Source organism: Scardinius erythrophthalmus, assembly GCF_964197995.2.
Source record: "Scardinius erythrophthalmus genome assembly, chromosome: 1".
NCBI classification, from domain to species: Eukaryota; Metazoa; Chordata; class Actinopteri; order Cypriniformes; family Leuciscidae; genus Scardinius; species Scardinius erythrophthalmus.
This window is the reverse complement of record NC_138221.1, coordinates 11,251,938-11,278,673: the sequence shown is the minus strand read 5'-3', so window position 1 is coordinate 11,278,673 and position 26,736 is coordinate 11,251,938. Positions and strand designations below refer to the sequence as shown.

General features: G+C 35.6%; 1 protein-coding gene across 1 annotated transcript; it reads left to right on the top strand.

Moving 5' to 3' along the window:
- The first annotated feature begins 17,857 nt into the window (after window positions 1-17,857).
- Window positions 17,858-26,248, top strand: LOC308694807 (uncharacterized protein). Its single transcript, XM_081372566.1, has 2 exons — window positions 17,858-18,138; window positions 22,022-26,248. Exon 2 carries the CDS (start codon window positions 22,027-22,029, stop codon window positions 23,341-23,343), a length of 1,317 nt encoding a protein of 438 aa, XP_081228692.1. The 5' UTR covers window positions 17,858-18,138; window positions 22,022-22,026; the 3' UTR covers window positions 23,344-26,248.
- The last annotated feature ends 488 nt before the right edge of the window (window positions 26,249-26,736 follow it).

Here is a 26,736-nt window from a genome sequence, read left to right as displayed (position 1 = left end):
TAACCATTATTATTTTTTATAAAAACATGGCTGAGTTTAGGGCATTACCTGTAAGCTATTCTAAAGCACTTCTTATAATACACTTATATGGTTATATTTTAAGAATATATTAAAGGGATAGTTCACCCAAAAATGGTTCAAGTTGTTCCAAACCTGTATGAGTTTCTTTCTTCTGCTGAACACAAAAGATGATGTGTTGAAGAATGTTGGTAACCAGACAGTTGACGGTGCCATTTGACTTACATTTACATTTAGTCATTTAGCAGACGCTTTTATCCAAAGCGACTTACAACTGAGGACTAAAACAAGCGAGTCATCGTGAAGAGTCAAAAAACATTGTTATAACTTCTCACCTTGAAAAATGATCCACTATACAACCACAAAGCTAAAATATTTCATGAGTTTGAAATTCTTTTAAAGAAACAGCAGAACTAACGAGACATGCTGTGGAACTAATTTTATCTCTTGCATTGGTTATTTCCACGTTTTGTTTCTGCCCTAGGCAAAACCGTCACACTAGCCTAGTCAAAGTTTAAAGGTAATATTAAATAGTCATTAAAATACAATAAAATAATCAGTGTTGGGTGTAATGCAATACTAACTTATTAATTAACAAATTACTGTAATTTAACTTTTTATTCTAATAGTAAAATAAGGATTTACTCGTAAAAAAAAATTGGTACAGTAATCTTATTACACTGCTGAAGATGTAATTAGAAGCTTTTAGTAGAATAAAGTAAAAATTACGAGAATACAGTCTTATGTATAAGGTTTTTTTTTTCTTTTTTGTAAGGAAATGCGCTAGTCGAACTGCCTCAGACATGGATCTAAACATAATAGCTTTTTACTTTTATCCGGGGTTTCAACAAAAAGAAATTCTACAGGTGCTAATCTACCAAAACGGCATTATTATTCGTCTTAGGACGGTACAGTATATACCGAGCCGGACTTTATACAGGCGAAAAAGGACTTTACATTTGAAGTGTTTTAACCTTTATCTCTCTGCTTGGTTTGACCATTTAAACTGCAAACTTAAGAACAAGCTTAACAGGATAGTGTTGATTGCTAGTAAAATAGTAGGAAAACTGCCAAAACACCTGACCCAAATATACACTGAAAGAATGAGGAAGAAAGCTAGGATAATTGCGTACTCACCCTCTTTCTGGCCTGTTTGAGCTTCTGAAGTCTGAGAGGCGCTAGTACTTTAATATATATATCCCAAATGCCATTAGTATCCATAACCAAACCAAGTGACAACAACAAATGAGTTGTTATCCTAATGTATTTAAGTAGCCTATATTTGTTTTCATTATGATATTTTATATTGTACCTTTTTTCTGTATATTTCTGTCTTGTATGTTTGTTGAGCCAAAGAAAAAATTCCACCCTGGTGGCCAATAAAGATCTATTCTATTCTATTCTATTCTATTCTATTCTATTCTATTCTATTCTATTCTATTCGGCAAAATAAGCTGTATCCATTCTAAACACTTTTCAGACTGGATGGAGGCGATCCTCCTATTTTGTGCTTCACTTGAAAAAGTTCCTTTCACCTTTTGTAACTGGAGTCACTTCAGTTCTATAATAATAATAATGGATGGAAGGCTACTAGTAAAGCAGAATCTGCGTGGCCCTGATTGGCTGTGAGTGCGTCCCGTACGCGCGTGCGTTGGAGACCGATGACGTCACCGCTCGCTCTTTTGAGTTTCAGCGTCGAGTCTTCTGAGGTGAGGAGAGCTGTTTCAGGTATTTCTCATATTTACACAACCATCAAAAACACTTTATACAGTTTAATTAAGCGACAGACTAATTTCTGTATTGTTTTCATCGATCACAGCGATACTTGTGCGTCTTTTCTGGCGTCTTCCTACTGAAATAAACATTTAGTGCAGCGAGCATGAGGAAAATATGATGAGTTCATTCAGACCTGAGCGATTTTGTGTTCGTTTGTGTGATTGTCTCGATGTTTGGACTCAGTGAGAACTGTTACTGAATTTAAAAGTTAAAGTTTGAGATCTGTGAGGGGAATTTATGGGAATCGATCCCAAGTGTTGCTGTTGCCATTTTCATGTTTACCTTGTTTATTTCTTTGTCGACATTTATCTTTGGCAGATAGATTACATATTGAAATTGATGTAGACACTTTACATTGTCCCTGTATGAGTAATGAGCGTGGGAAATTTCAAATATATACATGCATGGGAATATTGATAAAGTTGAATGAAGTTTGACATTTTCTTTATTTTTAAGAATTTTATGATCATTGTCAGTTTATGTACAAATATGTAACATGTTAATTATGGACATACTTTATTGCAATTAATAGTTATTATAAAGCCAAACTATATTTAGAGATCTCCTGTAAATTGTCACTTAAAGCTCATTTCATTGGTGTCAGCAGTTAGTCAATAGTTAAAGGGATAGTTCACCCAAAAATGAAAATTCTGTCATCATTTACTCACCCTCAAGTTGTTCCAAACCTGTATGAGTTTCTTTGTTCTGCTGAACATAAAGGAAGATATTTGGAAGAATGTTTGTAACCAAACAGATCTCGGTCCCCATTGACTACCATAGTATATTTTTTTCCTACTATGGAAGTCAATGGGGACTGAGATCTGTTGATCACAAACATTCTTCCAAATATCTTCCTTTGTGTTCAGCAGAAGAAAGAAACTCATACAGGTTTGGAACAACTTGAGGTTGAGTAAATGATGACAGAATTATGATATTTGGGTGAACTATCCCTTTAAGAGAGTGAGTTAGTTACTTTGTTTCACGACTGTGTGGTCCTTTACAGGTTTCTGAATGATATCACATCCTGTGACATGATATTGAATGCATGACTTTATCAAAAATGGGGCCTTTATATTGGTTACTCCGAATGACGTCAATTAAATTCATTTTTACGGACATTCTTTCACTTAACAAAGAAATTACTTTTACACACAATTTTAATACCATTTTGCACTATGTTGATATATAGTGTTATAAAATAATGCCAGAATAAATTAATATGTAGTAAAATATAGGCTACTTAAAACCTTTTGGATTCAATAAAAGAGATCAAGTTGTACTATCTTACATACTTTTGATGTAATATCTTAGTTTTTTATTATTATTAAGGCCTTTGGCATTTAGATATCTCCTGTAAATTGTCACTTAGGCTAAAGCTTATTTCATTGGTGTCAGCAGACTAGTACCAGACAGGGTATTTGTTAGCTACTATATGTACGTTTATTTCTGTTGTTTGCATTAACTGTTTTTCTTACCATTATTTATGTTTGGAATAATTACATTATTTATTATTTTCTATTTTTTCTAGATACCTGTATTTTAATGAAGAAGCAGAATAATATTAGGATTAAGTGAAACTCCTCCCACTGCAATCACATCATCAGTGAAGCTCCTCCCACAGCAATTCTCCAATAAATGCTGTAAATTCCCATCAGCTACAAGTGAAGACGAGCATCAGAGCATCAGGAAGAGCTGAAATCTACAAAGACTGAGTTTATTAAAGAGGACAGTGAGAACATGAGTGATCCAGAACCCTGCAGAATGAAACACACTGAAGATCCTGAAGAACAAACAGGTTGGTGTTTATTCTTCATTCATTCATTAGGGATGCTCCGATACCAGTTTTTTCAGAACCGATCCGATCCGATGCCAAAAATTCTGAGTATCGACCGATACCAATACCGATCCGATACCAGTGCAGTTTTTTTTTAAATCAAGTAGAATTTCTGTAACTCTGTGTGTTGAACTGATAATCACTATTTTGTATTAAACACAATCTACTTAATACAGACTAGACAACTTAGTTATAAAGAAAAACAAATAAAAAAATGTATGATCATAATCTATGACAAACATGCTATTATAAACTAGATTAGTGGATAATTCATCAGTAAAATTTATTCTAGAAAAATCACAAGTGTAGTAATAAATCTGGTAAAACTTTAGACATTGCAATTTGTATTGTTGTAAAATACATTCATGAAAAACAAGATCAAAAATATTAAAAAAATGTAGGCTAGCCTACTATAAAATTAAGATTTTTTTATAGCGCGGCAACATATGAAAGATAGGGCAGAACAAGAAAGTCTATTAATAATCTTTCATTGCGCAAAAGTATTATAATATGAAAGGCTCCAATACAGTGCGGCACAAAGCGCTTATGCACAACCCGTGTGCAGAATGATGCGCTCGAAGCAACACGAGTCACAGCACGCAGCCAGCGCGTCGAGTCCACATTAAACACAGTTCAAAGCACTGAGGAAATGCATATTGATGCGTAGTGTATTATACAGTATCTATCTTTGCAATAGTTTATTCGGCCTTTTCTTTTAACAGTTTTAAATGTCAGTTACTGTGCGCGTGAAGAACAGTCATAGCGCTAGCTACTCCATTGAGATCCAATACAGACACCCGGTAGAAAGTAACATGACTAAGGTAACGTTACAGCAATACAGACCAGCAAGATAAAGTAATTTTATGCGAAACCATAGAACTTTATCTACAGATCAAGTACAATAATATTAACATTGAATCATCTTGTTGAGAGTTTCATCGCGTAGACTGACGAAGAAAGACTGAGGAAAGACGTGAACTTGAATTTAACGACTTAAATATTAATTTCTACCTCATATTAGACTATTAAATGGCTTCTGAACACTTATAATATAGTGCACGAAAACTTTATAGTGCTTTATAATACATTTGTGCCTTTTGTGGGGCTTAACAATGACAGAATAGTAATACGCACAATATCGGATTTGGATCGGCTTCGTCTGATCGATACCCGATCCGGCCAAAATGGCAGTATCGGAGCTGATACCGATACTGAATATCGGATCGGCGCATCCCTATCATTCATGGTGCTGAAGAACATTCATGCTAGAAACATTCAAGCACTTCATCACGATTAGATAAACAGTTAAACTATGAAATGGTACAGATTTTCAACAAATGTTCAGTAAGGGAGGTTTGAGACATTTTTATATTGATTGTTAAAGGGTTAGTTCACCCAAAAATGAAAATTCTGTCAGTAATTACTCACCTTCATGTTGTTCCAACCGCGTAAGACCTTCGTTCATCTTCGGAACACAAATTAAAATATTTTTGATGAAATCTGAGCTCTGCCGTAGGCTGCTAGGTGGCCCAAACTTGCTGGCCCAGAAAAGTTATTAAAGCGATCGTTAATATAGTCCAAGTGACTACAGTGGCTCAATCTTAAGTATATCAAGTAACGAGAATACTTTTTGTGCCCAAAAACAAACAAAAATAACGACTTTATTCTACTATTAATTTCCTTCTCTCTGGGCCTCTAGTTGTTTCACGTAGTGTTTTTGCGCAGCGCGTCTGTGTTACACGTCACCATATAGGCTCACTATTGGCCGACGCTGGTCATGTGTGTGATGCGTGATGACGTATAACAGACACGCAGCACAAAAACACTACGAGGCCCAGAGAGAAGGAAATGAATAGTGGAATAAAGTCGTTATTTTTGTTTGTTTTTGCGCACAAAAAGTATTCTTGTCGCTTGAATAACGTTTCTAGGCCAGCAAGTTTGGGCCACCTATAGCAGCCTATGGATGAGTGAGACACGGCTCAGATTTAATCAAAAATATTTTAATTTGTGTTCCGAAGATGAACGAAGGTCAACATGAGGGTGAGTAATTACTGACAGAATGTTCATTTTTGGGGGAACTAACCCTTTAACATCATATCAAACTAAATACTATTTTAACTTATTATATTTTACATTTATTTTATCTGGTTCCCAATTTGCAACAACGTTACCAAATTTTTTTTTTTCTACATTTCCAACAAATTTTTTTTTAGGAATAATCAGTAAAGTTACTGATAAAGTTGTATTTGTCAAATATCATACAATTTATTTATAGAGATTCTTCTTACAGTAACTTTGGTAACAGGGTTGATGAGTTCAGTCAATGCTACAGTTTGTGTAAAGACTGAGACAATGGATTGAGATTATTTTCTTGTCTTCCCATCATGCAGTAGAAAGAGCCCAGATGATGTCACTTCCTGGGTGGCACAGTTTTAAAGTTGTGTTTACGCTGTGTAGTTTTAAGTTGATTCTTAGCAAATCTGTTAAGTTGATTCTTAGCAAAAAACTATTTGTTCTTTCAAAATGATATGTGCTCATTCATGTGTAATTACTTTCACCAACTAATCAAGTATTCTCGTAAGTAGGGATGGGTACCGAAACCCGGTATTAAACGGCCCCGGTGCTGAATTTTGAAATACCGCTGGATCGATAAACTCGGACGTTATCGGTTCTGCTGTCGGTACTGGAGAAATTAAAAAAGTACTATTGCTCTTAAGAAATTATTATCTTGCAAATTTAAAGAGAGAGAGAGAGAGAGAGAGAGATCTTTCAAGTGGAGCGACGGCGCGCACAACACAACTGCCCTGCTTAATGAGTGACGATGAGGACAGAACTAAACATTCAAACGGTTAGGCTACACTTTAGATCTTTGATTTTAAACTAATTTTATTTTAGATTTAGATTTTGGCTTCCAATGATTATAAAAAAGATATTTGAGGTATAACCATTAAAAACTAAAGCCGCATTCATTCTGTTTAGCGCAACTTCCTTCCTTTCACAGCAGTGCGCTGTCATTTCTCCCTAAATCCCAAACGTAACTTCAGAATCTGCACGATCAGTGATTGTTGTAAAATGTAGTCTATACTGTTGCTAAACAGCGGGATGCGTTTGATAGTAAAAGGCTATTAAAAGTACCAAAATTGAGCAATAGACGCTGTTCCAAATGCGGCGCGCGCTCCGAAACACACCACAACGAGACAAGCAACGTATATTCTGGGCTCCGTGTGCGCATCTAAACGATCAAATATACACAAAAATATGTCAAAATGGCCGTCTTCACAGATTCACTTAAACAGTTTATTCACTTAAATACAGTTTATGTCTTAAATGGGCGTAAATAGTTGGGAGACAATATGAGGCGTAATAATGATTAGATCTGCATTTGGTCTTAAAGAGGCAGCAGTCTAATAAACCTGCTGACGATTGCTCCATTAATGTGAATCAAACAACAAAAGGCAAAGAGAAAATCAGTCGCGGCTCTTGAATGAATAATTTTGGCTTTTATAAGCTTTAATCTATCTATGATAAACTATGCAGTGTTATTTTACATCTGACTTTATTAGATGTCTTTTTAGCCCATATTACTCCTGAACAGTAATGTCAGTAGACATCTGTTTGTACTGTTTGTGTTTGTACTTTGTTTTTGGTGTCCTATGTCTTCTGTATATAAAGCACAAAAGCCTGCACCCCTCTGCATAACATACATGTTTTATTTGTTTTGTTAAAGCATTGCTTTTTCTTTTGCTATAGATATTTATTTTACATTTCAAAATATAAAGCAATATTAATTATGTTCTAAATTATTTTCTTCCTTTTTTTTAATATAACAAAAAGAACCGATAAGAATACCGTTAAAGTACCGGATCGATAAGGAGTATCGGTAAGAGTAGTAATACCGTTAAAACCTTAACGATACCCATCCCTACTCGTAAGCATAGAATCTGCCATTCAGAATAAATACGAGTGAGTCGCTCGAATGGCGGCAGCCATGTTGCGTTGAAATTACATTAGCCAAAGAGGGACCAACCTGGAAATTCAAGTTTCGCTTTTTGCGCTTTTACACTCGTGGCACCGTGACGACTGCGAGGGGGAGATTACTCGTGACTGCCGGCAGATTTGAAAGCCTGTTGAAGATGGAGGATTGTGCCTATTCTCGAGGACATGCAACAGAGTCGCTAATATACAGAATTACGATAGCACTGATACTTTACTAACATTGGCTTGCCATCGTTTGGGAACCTGATAGCTGATGTTAGCAATGAAATGGTACCAAAATAACGAAATCGTAAAGCTATTATTCATTTTACATAGAGGTCATAACCTACAGTACATGATAACTGACTAAATAACTCTCTCCGCACAGCACGGAGAGAACACATTATACAGAGAGCGCTGACACTTCAGATGCGCATTTAAAACACAGACAGCAACATGGTATAAATACAGAACTCTAAAGTACATATTACCATTTCAGTTTAAAGTAAATGATTTGTTGACTAGATGCTGAATTAGCAGAGAAAAAACAGCAGTGTGTTTGCCGTAGGGTTGCAAAAGGGCGGAAAGTTTCTGGTAAATTTCCATGGGAAGTTAAGCTGGAGAATTTTGGAAATATTCCATATTAGAAACTTTCCATGGGAATTTAGGGGAACTAACTGGGAATTAATTGTAATGTAATCGATCATTGTATCATATCCAAGCATAAATATAAACAGAAGTCATAAGAAAACATTCATGCAAAAAGTTTTCAACAGATATTTAAACAGATTTATTTGTAAGTAGAAAAGAACAAGTTTTAATTATTTTATTGGACAATCACTTGTTTCACGGAAGAACAAAAACAGGAATATTGGGTTAAATATTACTCATCTCAATCAAAAATGCACCCCCATCCAAAAATCCCCACAAAGTCCCATTCAAAATGTTAAATGAAAAAAAAAACCCTCTCCCTCCAAAACGTCCCATTAAACATGCAAATCTTCCTTCAAGCAATCCTCTGCAGTTTTGCTCAGTCAGTGGGCTCTTCGTGGGCCTCATCAACATCCAACAACATGTCCACTTCCTCAACTTCCTTTCTTTAAACGTTTGTCTGTGCGCTGCACATTTCATGAAGGATGAGAGTACTAAAATGCAGGCTACACACAAAAGCTTTTCCCGAAATAGAGAAGTTCCCACTTTGTCGTGACAGTCTGTTGTTTTTAAGACTTATAAGAATGTCTTATTATTAGTTGTTTTCTATTAACTGTTCCATTTATAAGTTTTATGTAGCTGCTATGTTGTAAACAAAGGGCAAAGCTTTGCCTCTGCTAGCCTAACTAACATAACAGTATTGATGTAGTGTTTACTGTAGCTTTTGTAAGACCGTTCACAGCCCATTAGGAAAATTATTCATAATTTTGTGATCGATTAGAGCAAATTTAGACAAATAGAGCAGAACCCGCAGGGGTGGGACATTTCCCGAACATGCGCTAAGCAGTGCTAATCACAACTCACTGGATAATAACAGACCATCGTGTCTTAATGAGTGTGATATTTATTCAAACGATTCCTTCAAAACACTGAATCATTCAGCAATGAAAACACGTTTGAGTGTTTCTGTGAGATGTTTAGTTCTTTGTTTGGAACTATTTTCGCTGCTGAAACAGATCAAAAAGAGTCTATATCGTGTCTAAAATGTGACTTAATATCAACTGAAATCAGTGTCACATTTTCAACCATGATTTATTCAGCAATCTTACTCGTGTGATGTTCCTTTACTGTATTGTTATTGTTTTACGGTGTGTACTTTACTCTTAACACCTTTTACCTCTTTATTTATTATTCTCAGGTAAGGTAAAGAAAGTCAAATCTGACCTAAACCGTAAGCGTTCAAAAGGTACTTACAATTTGGTCAGAAGACTCCCCTGTGGTATGTTCTCATTAAAAGTCTTCCAGCAACATAAATCTAAGTCTCAATAGGCAGATTTTATAATCAATTAAATTTATTTAAATTAGTTACTTTTCTTTTATAAAAAACAATAATATAAAGGCAAAAAAAACTTCATCGTTTAAGTATAAAATACAATAATCACGTCTTGAATCAAAGGTGTCGTAAGCTCTGGGCTTCTTCTCTTCTGCTTGGGGTTTCTTGTCCCCAGCTCTGGGCTTCTAGGCGTCGGGGGCTCTGGCGTATCAGTATCCCAAGAGGCAGTCAGTTCATCAGTCTTTTATACTCCTGTTGTTTTTAACAGGCATTTGGTTGACACTCCTCCAAAGTTTCCCAGATCCTTCTCCAGGCAGGTGCAAGCAGTCCACTTCTTCATGTCCTTGAACTCCAGTAAACTCAACTAAGATGGCTGAGTTCATTTACAGTTCTAGGAGTCTAGCGCACACACATAATCGCACTTTTCTGCTCCTCTTAACATGGGTTGGCACAGTCACATATACATACATAACCAATTACTGTTCATCTATGCCAAAACAATATAAGCCATCTTTTACAAACAGAATAAATAACAACATTGAATGCAATGCATTATATCCAATACATTGGCTAAATATGTGCCACAATAAAGGCATTTATAATAAACAAGGAGGCAGGTAATTGCATTTTCTTGATATTATACAACACCCCCTTCATGCAATTATCCTGACTCTTTATCCTCCCTTCTCATAATTGTAGCATAAACTTTGTTCACTTCATCAAACTTTACCAATAATTTGGAAATTTGTTCATAATTCTTAAATAGATTGGTTTGCTACAGTTCATGCAATATTTCACCCAGTTTTGTTTTCTGGTTCCCATAACAGGAATAATCAATTATATTTATTTTGTATTTGTATCAAAATTATTTATTTATCAAGGGGCAAAACTTTGTGCTCTGCTTGTTTATCATGTATTAGGCCAATTTGGATCTCAAAAAGAATCCAGTACTTCAAGCACCCAGTCTCTCCCCCTAGAGGCGCGGCTCCTCCCCTGGCTCAGCATCAGACAAGGAATGCAGAAGCCCAGCTAGGGGATGCGCTTCCAGGTGAAACGTGGAAACGTGAGCCGCTGACATCTCCTAGGGTCTTTAGGGCACAAAGTTAGTATCTGGGGTATAATGGGTTTTCTTGCCCAAACTACTAGTTTAAACATCACCCTTGGTTTGAACCAGTCTAGAAATTTATTCAATATTCAAACAGTGCACAAGGTTTCTTTTTTATTATTGCTTGTAAACGTCCAGTTCCAAACCTCTGGGTCAAATATTGTCATGCAACACATTTTCTCATTCAAATATCTTACACCAAATCCAGTAATCATTTCTTAAGCATTAACAGATTCTCAGATATCATAATTGTAACATCAAATATAACAAATTCTTTCGTAGTAATTGTTGCATAAACATATCACATCCTACAATTATTTAATTATGGTTACATTTCATACATTTACTATAATCAGAACAATCCAGTAATTAAACCTATGTATCCTGAGTAATCCTTCTAATGTTTCCCTTAATTTTCTGAGAACACTATATATGTTCAAACATAAATTATATAAATCAAATTGTTCCTTGTTATACATAAGGTTCCCATTGTAAAGTTTATAAACAATCTCTCAAGTTAATAATATCCATCTTTAAACCTTTTGTATTTTAAATTACATTTACAAGTTCATCTTTTAACATGCCCTACGGTCACAAGAGTTTCTTCTTCAATTAGCATAGCATATATTTTAATTTCCTTAATATAATATATACATTCAAAGTCCGCTGAAGCCAATGAATTCTTTGATTCATAAAGATTTAAAAATATTTCAAAAGCAAAAACACCAACATTATTTTCATTAATTTCTTACTATACATTTTTTTTTTACATCCCCATTATAAGGTTCACACTTTGTTACATCAGTATTTGGTGGCATCACACACATTTTAAATCCACAAAAATGAACCCAATACTTAAATCGTCTTATCAGGAGTTCTCCCCCTAAACATTATAGTTAATCTAAAAGGTATAATCTAACCTATAAAAGGTATAATCTATAATCTTTCTAACCCCAGATTTGTTTGTCACTAGAGTATAATACATTTTCACATAATTCAATTAGAATATTATTTATTCATTTACAATACTACATTTTGTTTTTTTAAATCAACATGCATTTATCAGTCAGTAAAAAACATATATACTTGGCATTATAGATGACACAAAATTATTACATTTTATCATAAGTACATTCGTGTTTACAATCTCAAACACTCACTTCATAATAGTCCTTTTAGTTCTATGGTTTTTATTTTATTTATTTTTTTTATAGATAATTAAAATAATAAAGTAATAATATTTACCAGGATTTCCCAAAAGGTTTAACTGACCCCAGCTAAGGTCTCAGTGCTGGTGGATGCAGAGTGGCCGTTCCTTGCTATTACAGTCTATCTTGTTTTACAGTCTATTTTGTGACTGAATAAGAGGCATATACAAACTATAAAGGACTTCTTATGCTATTTCCGCCCCCATCTTTGGAAGGGTTCCAGATTCAGTCAAGGCCATTTGGTGCTCTTGCATGGATCATAATGAGAGCTTGTTTGTCCTCATCTGCTCTCTTGCTGTTCTCCAACACCTGCATGATAAGCTGCATCCAGGAGTGTCAATCAGGTCAACATTACAATATGTCTACTTGCACCTATTATTTATAATGAGCTAATTTTCAATTATTCAATTCTTTTTGTTTGTTATGGAAACATACTAAATTAGCTTTAAGTTGTTTTCTCCACTCTTCTACAAGTTGATTGACAATCCTTGTCCAGTTTTTCTCCCAATTTTTCCTAGTCTTCCTAGTCTTTTTCTGCATATTAGAATACTTTAATATAACAGATACTGCAATATTTTCCATAATCCTAATCCATTTTATGTGACTCTCATTAAATATTACTGGCCTACATACTCCATGCTATCATCATGTATTCGTGATTTAATATCACTCTTCGTTTCTGCTGCCAAGTACGTGCACACATTTTTTTTTCTCTAAAAAGAAATACTGTCTATTTTCATTTTTAATTTTATCATGATATTTAGGATGATGTTTAAAAATAACCCATGTTTTATATCATTTTTCATGCTCACTCTTACTACAAGTAGAAGGAATTAACTATCCATGTATTACTTTATCTAATATTACCATTATCTCTTGGTTATTTTTCCTTCTAGCCAATGCTAGAATATTCTTCACTATTCTTCACATTATTTAATAGTTTTCACAATATTAGTTTCATTATCATCAAATAAGTCTCCATAACTGCATTAAGACTTTTAAGATTTGCTTCTATGCCATTTTCTAAATGACATTCTTACACAATTCATATTTAATTCGTCCATGAATGTTCTTCTTAAACTTTGCTAAGACTGACTATACAGTTGCAGTGTTTACTGATGTCTTTCCATTTTCCCCAAATATTCCAGTTCTAACCAAATGTATACTTTTCTCTCTTATCGTCAAAATCTTAATTTCCTGTAATGTTCCTTTAGGGTAGATTCACCTTACAGTGAATAATCTTCGTTTACCTTCCTATTCAATATTTCTACCAGAACATTCACTTTAAAACATCTTGTTCTTTCCGTTTATAATACTAATATCATTGTTTTTTTTTGTTTTTTTTTAATTTTCTCCAATTTTCGACCCTAATTTACTTCACCTATTTTCTAGTGCTTTATACGGTGGATTCCTCAAGCAAGATTATGCAGATATGAGAATCCCATAATTTCAGTAGTTCCATCGTGCACTATTCAAATGTTCTTCATTTATGTACTATTAAAGGTGCCCTAGAATGTGAAATTGAATTTAACTTGCCATAGTTAAATAACAATAGTTTAGTACATGGACATGATATACATTGAGTTTCAAACACCATTGTTTTCTCCTTCTTGTTTAAATCTCGTTTTTGAAAAACACCCCTGAAAAACGGGCGAATCTCCACATAACACCAACTGTGACGTAACCGATGGGATCATTAATATGTACGCCTCCAAAATTTGCATAAGCCAAGCCCTTTCAGAGCTACTGTGCTACACGGAACTGCGCTGCGCAGGTAAAGAATCAAGCGAGCATCGTAGGGCAAATGGCTGATCATGGACATAGATGTTATGTACCAGGCTGTGCAGGGGATGTGACGGCTTTTCATACACTTCCCACAGAAAAGCAATGTCAACAGGCGTGGCTGATGTTCATCTATAATCGGATCCCGCAAGAGTTTAATTCTAAGTTGTTTGTTTGCTCTGCTCATTTCACCACGGACTGTTTTGCTAACCTTGGACAATATCAAGTAGGCTTCAGTCAGCGTGACATTCAAGTTCAGTGCCGTTAGAACCACAACATTGGTCGGTGGATAGCAACAGGTTCTCTGAAGAGAAAAGGGCAGAGGCAAATATGTTCTCATTATCACATCACACGCATAGCTTTTAATGGTGCGTTCACAACGGACGAAATTTCGCTTCAAACTTTTGTTTTTACGCGCGTCAATTTAGCTCTTGACGCGTAAATTGATACAAAAAGTGGTCAAGCGTATCACTAGACGCGGCAGGCGCGAATTTCACATAGGCTAATCCCTTTTTGAATTTGACGCGCTATGATCGCGTCCGATGTGTGAACGCACAGGCTTAGGCAGTTTATATGAAACGAAATGTTTATAAATGGAATGAATAAGGCCTGTTATTATTTTAATTTCCAGTTAGTTTCTTGATCTTGCGTTTCTGAAATATTTTGCAGATGTGCTGTTAAGTGGACAAACTTTTTGAGGACTTGTAAAACTCTAAAGATTAATAATCCCCTAAAATCGCCAAAGGTTTTGCAATGTTGACTATATTCCAATGTTCTCATTACTGTATAGATTTCATACTACATTGCTATGTAAATAAGCCTGTTGTTCAAATGAACCTGATTATGCCCTTGGGCGCTTGAGTTGCCTAAATAAATAAATTAAATATGTGGCAGCCGTTGTGTGCAGTAAACTTTCCTTTAACAAGCCTGTGATGTGATGACCAGTTATAGTTTTAGTGCTAGTAAGCCTATTTAGAGGTGCAGATTAATTCAGGTAGGACTGTGTGTAGACATATTTTATTATGTGTATTATGAGGTGGTCCGCGAAAATTCTTGATTACAAATAGTGGTCCACACACTCAAAAAGTTTGAGAACCCCTGGTCTAAACAATGCGCGCTGCCATGACGACGACTCCGGTTGCCTACTTCCGTTCGTAGAGCTTGACCTGTACTGGCAGCGAGAGAATGAGTTCAAGCTCCTCATGTGCTGTTGTTATTTGTTTTAACAATTCAAAGAAGATTTCAAACTTTTTAGAAACTGAGTGTTTCGAGCATAAGATAAGAAGGAGATAATGTCCATGTCCGATTCCGTATCAGATGCATTCAATAAAGTAAACGTTTAGAGTGGTTAGCGTTAAAACTGAACTTCTCTCGCTACTAGTACAGGTCAAGCGCTACGAACCGGAAGTATGGAACCGGAGTCGTCGTTATGGCAGCGCCCATTGTTTAGAGCAGAATAAGGTGGATAGTCCAGCAAGTGGTAAGTAGTGATAATTTACACTTGTGTTATCTGAATCAAGCGTAAGATCCTAGTAAATTACGGCAACAAATAGCAAACTCAAACTAGCATACACAACGTTAGCTAAATAGGCCTAGTATGACAAAGTAACTGTTACGTTGAGGTTCATATTTATTGCCTGTATTGTCATATAACGTTAAATGTACAAAGTAATACTGTGGATGCATGTGTAAATTCCCTATTTTTTTTTTTCAAATGTTACTTTCGTTTATTTCATGAACATGTCAGGGGCTAACGCAACTACGCTGTTATAGTTCCTCACAGATAAGCAGATAACTTAGCTCACTCAAACCTGCAGCCCGCAGTGAAAAGAGCCAATCAGAGCAGAACTCCTCATTACTATTCATGACCCTTCCAAATAAGGTAAAAACAGACCATTTCATTCTAGGGCCAATTTATAGGGTTGGAAATTGACCTGTTAAACATTTTCTGGACATTTTAAATGGCTTTTTAAGCCACATACCCTCTATGTAGATATCAGGGACAAAATTAAAATATTATTTCAACACATTCTAGGGCACCTTTAAATATATTTTTCCCACTTTCTATATTCTATACTTGTAAATTTTCCACATTAGCTTTATAGCACAACTTCCTGCTTTCTTTTGCTCCCAAAAACTTTAGTTCACTTAAATCGCTTGTACAGTTAGGCTACAATAAATTCAACAAAATGCCAATTTGCCGCTACATTCATAATAATTTAAACAATCAATAAATATCATTTACCCACAGCAATTGATTTATATTAGCAGGATTTTTCTATATTTCAGCATTATTCTTCCTCATTTTGGACTATTTACTTTAATTGTTTTTGATAAGTAAATTCCAAAGTATCACTCTATCCACATCAAAAACTTTTAATATTTTACTGTTTTGTTAACCCTCTGAGGTCTGAGCTGTTTTCTGGGCCCTGGAGGTGTTCTGACATGCTCTGACATTTGTGCTTATTTCTGTTACTTGTGACATTTTCATGGCTAAAGTCTAATTACACTGTATTCAGCACAAACTCTGCTACAATAATATATCAGCAGCATGTGTGTAAAAGTTTTTTTGTTTTGAGATAATTGCATTTATGCGTGGTTTGTGAAAATACAAAAAAAAATTCTCACTGAAATAAGGTCATGAAACCCATACTGATTATTTCTTCACAAGACTTTTGAAAATTGTATGACGTAGCCTAGAATATTTGCTCTAAAACGATGTGAAAATCACTCTGACTGCTCATTCAGATAAGACAAACTCTCATTGACAATCTTCTTTTTCAATTCATCATTAAATTAACCTCAGTCCTGATAAAACCTCTCTAGTTATCTCTAACTTAAGAAGCTTTTCTTCATCTTAATCATACTTTTATTGTTAATTTCAATTTCATTTGTCACCTTGTTTTTTATTGCAAGGATCAAATACCTTTTAAATCAGAGGAAATGTTCTAATAACTCCAAATTTCTTAGTCAACTATATCCTCACTTTTATTATTTTTACATCTGTAAATGGCTAATCTCCATGTACAGTAAGCTCATTCAGACATTTCTTACAGTCACTTTGTATGCAGTACTTTTGATTTTCAGTTTGTTAAATAGCTGTAAAATGAAAAATATTAATTTCATTTATCACATCTTGCCTGCAACTTTTATTAGTAGGCTATTAACAGCTGTTCTTGCATTTTGATCACTCTGCTGCATATCTTAATATTTATATTAGAACTCATTTCAGTTAATTAATATTCAAACCTCGTCTTTGTTCTAAATATCCTAAAAGCTATGTGGTCAGTCTAAAGCAGTCACTATCTCTTCCACTGTAGTAATAATTATACATTTACTTTTGTTATGTACATTGTTATTTTATCATTATTATTATTTTTTTCTAAATTCAATCCTACGATCCATCTACTTTCTCTCTCTATGTTTCTTCCGGCACCTCCCGTTATAGGGGTCACCACAGTGGATCATCCACATATCTGTTTGGCATTGGGGTTGCAACGCCGGTCGCTAGGACTTCCTAAAAATCCATGAACTACTATAATATGTAACCCACTTAATTATTATTTTATTATTATTACCCACTTATCTTATTTCTTGTTTACTATATTTAACCTCCATATTTGACTTTTAAATAACTCCATTATAATTGTTGCATATCTTTAACATATACAATAGTAATATTATAATGTCTGTCCCTATTTAGGAACATGTATCTTGTTACCAGTCAAAACTTCAAAGATTAAATTCTCACTAAGGTGTCAAATTTGGTCCAATATCTGTTATATATTATACATCCTGTTTCCGTTTCTCTACTTTTCTTTAAGTCAAGCTAGCTTATCAGCTGTATTAATATCATATCACTGTGTTTTCTTTAAAATTGTCTGAACCTTTTAGTCCAACCAGACAAAGGCTTAGTCTATATAAGAGGTTAAGTCCCCCCAACATTTCTTAAAGCTTTAGAGCTAAATCAGTTTGTTTACCTGGCGGTCTATTATCCCATTTTTCAAAACAGTTTAATTCAAACCCTGTTTCTCCATGTATTGCTGGGTTTGTCTGGCAAAACATCTGTTGAGCGACCTTGAGATACTCCCGTGAGCTCTGTGTGCTAGGCTGTACCAGGAGAAAAATCACTCCCCCTAACATGCCTCTTTTTCCGACTTCAAACTGAAATCTTCAGTCTTCAGTGCATTACAAACAATTGTACTTTTTTAAGAAACCTTTTTCCTTTCTTATGACTTTTTATCTGGCTATTAATAGTTGTTACAACATAAGATATCAATCATCCTTTTATTATAATGTTTTGCTTTTATTTTTCTCCCTCGATGCAATGTTTCCACATTTGAGTCTTTCTAACTGTAGTTGTTTGTCAAATGAAGATTATCTTTTGACCTCGGTCAAAAATTCCAACTTGGAATATCTTTTGCACAGAACTGCTAAACTTTTTCTCAAAAGCAAGGTATGTTTTTATTTTTATTTTATTTTATTAATTGATATCATATTGTATCAGCATCAATATTCAAATTTCCTAATGTTTTTGTCTCATTAGTCTAGTTATAATTGCACTAGATACTTAGAGTAAAGTTACTGGCAATACAGCAGCAGTAAAGCAACACTTTAGTGACTTAAATCTTTTCTTAAAACATTTTATTTTATGATTTTATTGATTTTCAATTTTATTTGTTTATATTTGTATTTAAAATGTGTAGTTTTCACTCTTGTGTTTGCCTGTAAAGCGCTTTAAGAAAGCAACTTTTAAAGGTGCTATATAAAATAAATGTATTATTAATACTTGGGTAAAGCTGGTTTTATATTCACACATTCGGCACAAACTACAACACATTTTTTGTTTTTCTCTATAGAACTCGATGTCTTTCACATGGCTGCTTTAATTGCACTAACATTTCAGCTTATTCCTGTTTAGTTTAATCAATTATATTTTTTTCTTATATGTAAATATGCTTCATCATTTTCTAGCAATAACATGCTTTAATGTAACTCATTAAGCTATGTATTTTATGCGTATAAACAAACCACTTCAGATTCCAAAATCTAAAACTCTTAAGCTCAAACTCATTAAACATTAATAATCTTTTGTATATACCTATTAAATCCTCAAACTTGACTTCCTAGGCAATTTTAACACAACTTCTACAGCTTTTAAACAACTTTTGCTTTATTGAGTCCTCAGTCAAATTATTAAATCTAAATTTCACTGTCCAGGGTGTTTCCTTAGCTATCTTGAGCGGCTGGAACGATAGGCATTTCAACTCCTGTAAAACCTTCTGCCATTAATATAATAGTATGACATTTTTTTATATATATATATATAGCCTATATATACATAAAAACAGCTTTGCCTTCTTTCACAACTTCTTCAATTGGTATAGACCTCTCTTATCTAAACGTATTTGTTAGATCAATTTTCCATCTGTTATTCTTAGTTTCTCAGATGTTAATAAACCATCTATCAGTCTTTTTCCTCCAGTCCACAACATTGTATCTTGTCGCTAACTTAAACATACCATTTAATAATACTCTTTGAATTGACTATTTTCAACAGCTCTCCTAGTCTAAGAAGTTTACAATATAAGTTTTTGAATAAATTTCTGTATAATAATCCATACTTCATGTATAGTTATAATTCACTTTTTACTAATTATAGCTCATCCTTCTTGCTTATCTGTTCGTCCGACTGTTTGTACAGTATTTATTTTAATTTATTTTTTTCCTAAACTGTAATATTTATTCTTATTTATTTTATTTTATTTTCCTCTATGTAAAGCACTTTTAATTACCATTACGGAAGAAATGTGCTATGTAAATAAACTTGCTTTGCCTTGCCTTATCTTGTTATTTTAATAAATGAATTAACAATTTCTTGCTGCTAGCCCTTAATTCCATCATTTTAAATAAATTATATTCTCTTACCTTAGAGTAGCAAAGTTTTCCTGTAGAAAACCCGTTATAGTTCAGTCTCGGTCACATCTCCATTTTTTCAACATTTATCAGCGTACTAAGCCCTGTTCTAAGTTACTGAAGTATTTATCATTTTCTCTGCTGTAGACATTATTTAAAATTTTGTTCAAGACTAAATTAGCCCATAAAATATGAAATATTCTATTTTATGTTTGTTTGTTTGCCCACTTATTTAATTTACATATTTATTTATTACTTTGTATTATTCATATTATTTAGTTATTACTATCTTTTCATTTTTGTGACGTATTTTTCTCTCAGTAATCTGTCATTATATTTGTTTTTATATCTAAGACAGATACACGTTTGTCGTGTAGCAAAATCTCGGCTCACCTATATGCATTTTCTAATGCTTAAACCTCCTGTCAGCATAGGCACTATATGGTAATGTAATTTTTAACTCCTACCTGTTTACTTATGTTTGCAGTATAACCTGACATGATTTAAGTCTAATATTTCAGTTTATAAACTATTCTTCATTGAATTTTGGGTTAGAAGTCAGACTAGCATATTCAAAGTCCCAGTGTCTTTTTCCATGTCTTCTTCTGGACTTTGAAGCTTCTCTTTACCAATATTAAAGGAGCTGTATGTAAGATTGTGGCCAAAACTGGTACTGCAATCACTGTATCCCCTCCCCCTCCCCCCTGACTCGAGGTTGCCAGATATGTTGCAGGATCCAGCAGGAACGTAGGCTGCTATAGCTGTGGTAACTAGGGCAGAGCTGGCAACCCGGATGCCAAAACACTACTGACTTCGTGATTGGTAGATAGGTGGAGGGTGGGGCTTCAGGCCAAAACACAAGATGACAACATCAACATCAGTTGAGGGCTGCAACTTCACTTTTTAAATGACAATATCCTGGCCGTACTACTGTTGTCAGTGATATAAGTATTTGAAATGAACATAATTTCTTAATGTCTAGTGACATATCAGGGCCATTTTATGATTAATTGAAATACATTTCTTACATACAGCTCCTTTAACGCTCTCTTGTCTTTTGGAGTTCTTACTGACTTCTTACGGTACCTAAGTCTCGCTTCAGAAACTAATTTTTGTTTTTAATGACACTATTACTTCTAAAGTTTTAGTCACTTTTCTACTTAAACCCTCAGTAAATGGGTTCCCATTTTAGACTGGCTAACTTTATATCTCTTTAAGTAAAATTTCTGTAGGCACAAGTTTTTTTTTTTTTTTTCCGTTTTCCTCTTAATAGCATCCTACTTTATTTCTTTCTATCAGAATATTTGTATTTAGTCCTCTGTTTTTACTACATTAACCTCTGACTAATCATTCAATATTAAAAGTATATACTAGCTACATTTAACGTAATATTATTTGATTACCTGCTTTCACTTTCTGTGTTGTGTATCAGAGGTATTGGACTTTAACTCACCCTGACTCTGTTGTAAAACTCTCATATGGAGGCATGGACGGCCGAGAGAGTCCTTGCGGGACATCTTTTCCCATTTCTAAAGTTGTTACTCTTTGCATTGTTACTTAACAAGTTTATTGTTAATAGTTTATCTCCCATTTTCTTCATTGTCTGTTATTTGTAATTATATCCCTTCAATTACCATTTTTACTCCATCATAAACTATTATTTAACTTTATATTAAAATAAAGTTTACCTGACTTTTATTTTGTCTTTTATTTTTTATTTTTTTCTCAGATTAATTAATCGAAATTAACGCGTTATTGTCACAGCCCTAGTTTATATATTAGACTTTTTATATTTACTGTTGCACTAAAGTCCAAAAGTGAAGAATTGATGTTATTTATTACTTGATTGTTCAAGCTACCTCACATAAGTGCTCTGTTTATTAACAGAGTTGTTGAATGTTAAAATAAGGTGAATTAAATAAAACATAAGGAACATCCTGGATCTGGTTTTTCGCTCTTCTTTATTCTTTTTTTTTATGTATTATAGAAGTATCGGATCGGGACTCGGTATCGGTAGATACTCAAAATCAAATGACTCGGACTCGAGGGCAAAAACCTGATCGGGACATCCCTAACTTGCAGCTCTTCATTTAGATCTCGCTACTGATTTACACCGGCATTGCTGACAATGACCTCATTCTGATAATGTTGCACAATTAAAATCAAAGATGATGACGCATACGAAAGATAACGCAGCCTCTATTGTTATTGATTCTTTGCGGAAGTCTACCGGAAGTTAAGTTTGGGCAACAAAGGCGCGCATGCGCAGTAACGGTTGTTTTTGTTGCCGCCTTTGAAACCATCCATTTAAATGCATGATATTTTTTTATATATTTTATGTCATTTCACTTCATATTGCTCTCTTCAAATTATTTTGATGTACTGAAAATGCAATTAACTTTCTTTTTTTTTTTCCATGTCAGACCTGATGGAAGAGAGTGAGGAGAGTGAAGAACTGAGTGAAGTGGAGGAGGAACATCATGTCAAACCTGGAGAAAAACCTTTGAGTTGCTCAAAGACTAAACAGACATTTTTAAAGAAAACAAAAGCCAAGAAATCTACAACCTGCACTCAGTGTGGAAAGAGTTTCACAACCAAACAAAGTCTTGATATTCATATGAGAGTTCATACTGGAGAGAAGCCATTCACATGTGATCAGTGCGGAACGAGTTTCTCAATCAAACAACATCTTGATATTCATATGAGAGTTCATACTGGAGAAAAGCCGTTCACATGTGATCAGTGTGGAAAGAGTTTCTCAATCAAACAACATCTTAAGATCCACTTGAGAGTTCATACTGGAGAAAAGCCGTTCACATGTGATCAGTGCGGGAAGAGTTTCACACGAAAATTCTATCTTGAGTGTCACATGAGAGTTCACACTGGAGAGAAGCCATTCACATGTGATCAGTGCGGGAAGGGCTTCAGTCAATCAACACACCTTAAGATTCACATGAGGATCCATACCGGCGAGAAACCGTATGCATGTGATCAATGCAGCGAAACATTTCTTGATTCATCAAACCTGAAGAAACACCTGATGCTTCATAAGAAGGAGAAGCCACATTCATGTTCTGAATGTGGAAAGAGTTTTTCACTGCTGCCATATTTACATAAACATCAGAAAATTCATACTGGTGTGAGAGAGTACATGTGCTTTGAGTGTGAGAAGACTTTTACTTCAGCGATCTGTTTAAAACTGCACCAGAGGATTCACACTGGAGAAAAACCTTACATGTGTTCACACTGCAACAAGAGATTCAATCAGTCATCAAGTCTGAAAACACATGAGAGAATCCACAGAAAAGAGAAACCGCACACGTGTGATCAGTGTGGAATGGGTTTCAGACACAAATCAAGTCTTAAGTATCACATGAGTATTCACATCGCGAAGAAACTGTTCACATGCGATCAGTGTGGGAAGAGCTTCAGTCAAACAATCAACCTGAAGCAACACATGAGGATCCACACTGTAGGAAAACCTTACAAGTGTTCACACTGCGACAAGAGATTCAGTCGCTCATCACATCTGAAATCACATGAGAGGATCCACACTGGAGAAAAACCGTACAAGTGTTCACACTGCGACAAGAGATTCAGTCTGACAGCAAATCTGAAAAGACATGAGAGGATCCACACTGGAGAAAAACCGTACAAGTGTTCACACTGTGACAAGAGATTCAGTCTGTCAGCACATCTGAAAAGACATGAGAGGATCCACAAGAGAGAAGCCGCACATGTGTGATCAGTGTGGAAAGAGCTTTTCTTTTAAAACTCACCTGAAGCTACACATGAAGATCACACAGTCTGAAATCACAGTAAGTAAGTTAATCAAAATTATTTCCTAACAGCCATGATGACTGAAAGGACATTTTTCTGACTGCTTGGTATCTGATTGGAATCTTTCTCATTATAACAAGAAAGAAACATGTTATCTTGGATCTATCGCGCTGGCTAGTTCCTGTAGCTGAGTTTCTAGAACTATGCGGTGTGAAAACCACTAATGACTTAACATCTCATAATGGGACTTCATCACAATAATGACTCAACATCTCGTAATAATAAGATACTCCGGATCATTTTCCTAATTGCATTCACACAGACAGTAGGAAGTCTGAAATGGCAGACAATGGCGTCTTTAAACACAACATTTAGAAACATAAACAACCTGTGGATGGAGGACGTCGTGACCAGAGCTTGTTTGTTGAGTCTAGTGGGTTTCTTTATAAAGGAGATGGACTGTAGATGCATTATTTACACAAGTAAAAAGACTAAATCTCTTTTGACAACATGCAGTGTTGCACATCATCCAGGCTTAGACATGTTCACAAGTCCATGAGGTCCAAGTCAAGTCTCAAGTCCCTGAGGTCCAAATCAAGTCTCAAGTTCCTGAGGTCCAAGTGAAGTCTCAAGTTCCTGAGGTCCAAGTTAAGTCTCAAGTTCCTGAGGTCCAAGTGAAGTCTCAAGTTCCTGAGGTCCAAGTTAAGTCTCAAGTTCCTGAGGTCCAAGTCAAGTCTCAAGTTCCTGAGGTCCAAGTGAAGTCTCAAGTTCCTGAGGTCCAAGTTAAGTCTCAAGACCCTGAGGTCCAAGTCAAGTCTCAAGTCCCTGAGGTCCAAATCAAATCTCAAGTCCCTGAGGTCCAAATCAAGTCTCAAGTTCCTGAGGTCCAAGTGAAGTCTCAAGTTCCTGAGGTCCAAGTTAAGTCTCAAGTTCCTGAGGTCCAAGTCAAGTCTCAAGTTCCTGAGGTCCAAGTCAAGTCTCAAGTTCCTGAGGTCCAAGTCAAGTCTCAAGTTCCTGAGGTCCAAGTCAAGTCTCAAGTTCCTGAGGTCCAAGTCAAGTCTCAAGTTCCTGAGGTCCAAGTGAAGTCTCAAGTTCCTGAGGTCCAAGTTAAGTCTCAAGTTCCTGAGGTCCAAGTTAAGTCTCAAGACCCTGAGGTCCAAGTCAAGTCTCAAGTCCCTGAGGTCCAAATCAAATCTCAAGTCCCTGAGGTCCAAATCAAGTCTCAAGTTCCTGAGGTCCAAGTTAAGTCTCAAGTTCCTGAGGTCCAAGTTAAGTCTCAAGTCTTTGAGGTCCAAGTCAATTCTCAAGTTCCTGAGTCCAAGTTAAGTCTCAAGTCTTTGAGGTCCAAGTCAATTCTCAAGACCCTAAGGTCCAAATCAATTCTCAAGTCCCTGAGGTCCAAATCAAGTCTCAAGTTCCTGAGGTCCAAGTGAAGTCTCAAGTTCCTGAGGTCCAAGTTAAGTCTCAAGTTCCTGAGGTCCAAGTCAAGTCTCAAGTTCCTGAGGTCCAAGTCAAGTCTCAAGTTCCTGAGGTCCAAGTTAAGTCTCAAGACCCTGAGGTCCAAGTCAAGTCTCAAGTCTTTGAGGTCCAAATCAATTCTCAAGTCCCTGAGGTCCAAATCAAGTCTCAAGTTCCTGAGGTCCAAGTTAAGTCTCAAGTTCCTGAGGTCCAAGTTAAGTCTCAAGTCTTTGAGGTCCAAGTCAATTCTCAAGACCCTGAGGTCCAAATCAATTCTCAAGACCCTGAGGTCCAAATCAATTCTCAAGACCCTGAGGTCCAAATCAAGTCTCGAGTCTTTGAGGTCCAAGTCAAGTCCCAAGTCCCCGAGGTCCAAATCAATCTCAAGTCCATGAGGTCCAAGTCAAGTCTCAAGTCTTTGAGGTCCAAGTCAAGTCTCAAGTTCCTGAGGTCCAAGTCAAGTCTCAAGTTCCTGAGGTCCAAGTGAAGTCTCAAGTTCCTGAGGTCCAAGTTAAGTCTCAAGACCCTGAGGTCCAAGTCAAGTCTCAAGTCCCTGAGGTCCAAATCAAATCTCAAGTCCCTGAGGTCCAAATCAAGTCTCAAGTTCCTGAGGTCCAAGTTAAGTCTCAAGTTCCTGAGGTCCAAGTTAAGTCTCAAGTCTTTGAGGTCCAAGTCAATTCTCAAGTTCCTGAGTCCAAGTTAAGTCTCAAGTCTTTGAGGTCCAAGTCAATTCTCAAGACCCTAAGGTCCAAATCAATTCTCAAGTCCCTGAGGTCCAAATCAAGTCTCAAGTTCCTGAGGTCCAAGTGAAGTCTCAAGTTCCTGAGGTCCAAGTTAAGTCTCAAGTTCCTGAGGTCCAAGTCAAGTCTCAAGTTCCTGAGGTCCAAGTCAAGTCTCAAGTTCCTGAGGTCCAAGTTAAGTCTCAAGACCCTGAGGTCCAAGTCAAGTCTCAAGTCTTTGAGGTCCAAATCAATTCTCAAGTCCCTGAGGTCCAAATCAAGTCTCAAGTTCCTGAGGTCCAAGTTAAGTCTCAAGTTCCTGAGGTCCAAGTTAAGTCTCAAGTCTTTGAGGTCCAAGTCAATTCTCAAGACCCTGAGGTCCAAATCAATTCTCAAGACCCTGAGGTCCAAATCAATTCTCAAGACCCTGAGGTCCAAATCAAGTCTCGAGTCTTTGAGGTCCAAGTCAAGTCCCAAGTCCCCGAGGTCCAAATCAATCTCAAGTCCATGAGGTCCAAGTCAAGTCTCAAGTCTTTGAGGTCCAAGTCAAGTCTCAAGTCAAGTCTTGGTTCTATTTTATCAATAGGTTTTTGTTTTCAGATAGTTTTTTATTGTAATTAAAAGTGTATTAAATGATCAATTCAGATTACCTTACTTTAAAATTGCCTAATAAAGCAAACAAAATATGACATTAATATTTACTATTACTTTTCAACTTTTTATACATAATTATCTATTTGAGTTGCGTAGTTTGCTGTGGTTTAAGCAGTGATGTATAATGTAGTCTTCCAGTAAGTGTTGACCATAAGAAAACCTGTGTACAGACAAGCGTTAACAGGAAACAACGCAAATGACAACATTTACGTCTAAACTGGACAAGCTCAAAACATTTTACTCCCCATTTACACCTGTATTTAGTATTGTCCAAATTTGATCCCATCAACCAAAACGCATCTTAATACCAGGTGTAAACAGGGCTATAAAGCTCGCACGCCTTTCACTCTAAGCTGGTTGCTATTTGATCGCGTCATCTAAAATGTTGATACAATTTATTCTGTGTTTTCACTTATTCGGCCTGAACACTTTTTTGCTATTTTCAGTAGAATAATTTTGTCTGCCGAACACTTGGTGCATCCCTACTTACATGGTTTAGACCAGGGATTGGTAAACTCGGTCCTGGA

Excerpts from the sequence above, each read along its gene's own strand:
- LOC308694807 (XM_081372566.1), top strand. The coding sequence starts at position 22,027 with ATGGAAGAGAGTGAGGAGAGTGAAGAACTGAGTGAAGTGGAGGAGGAA.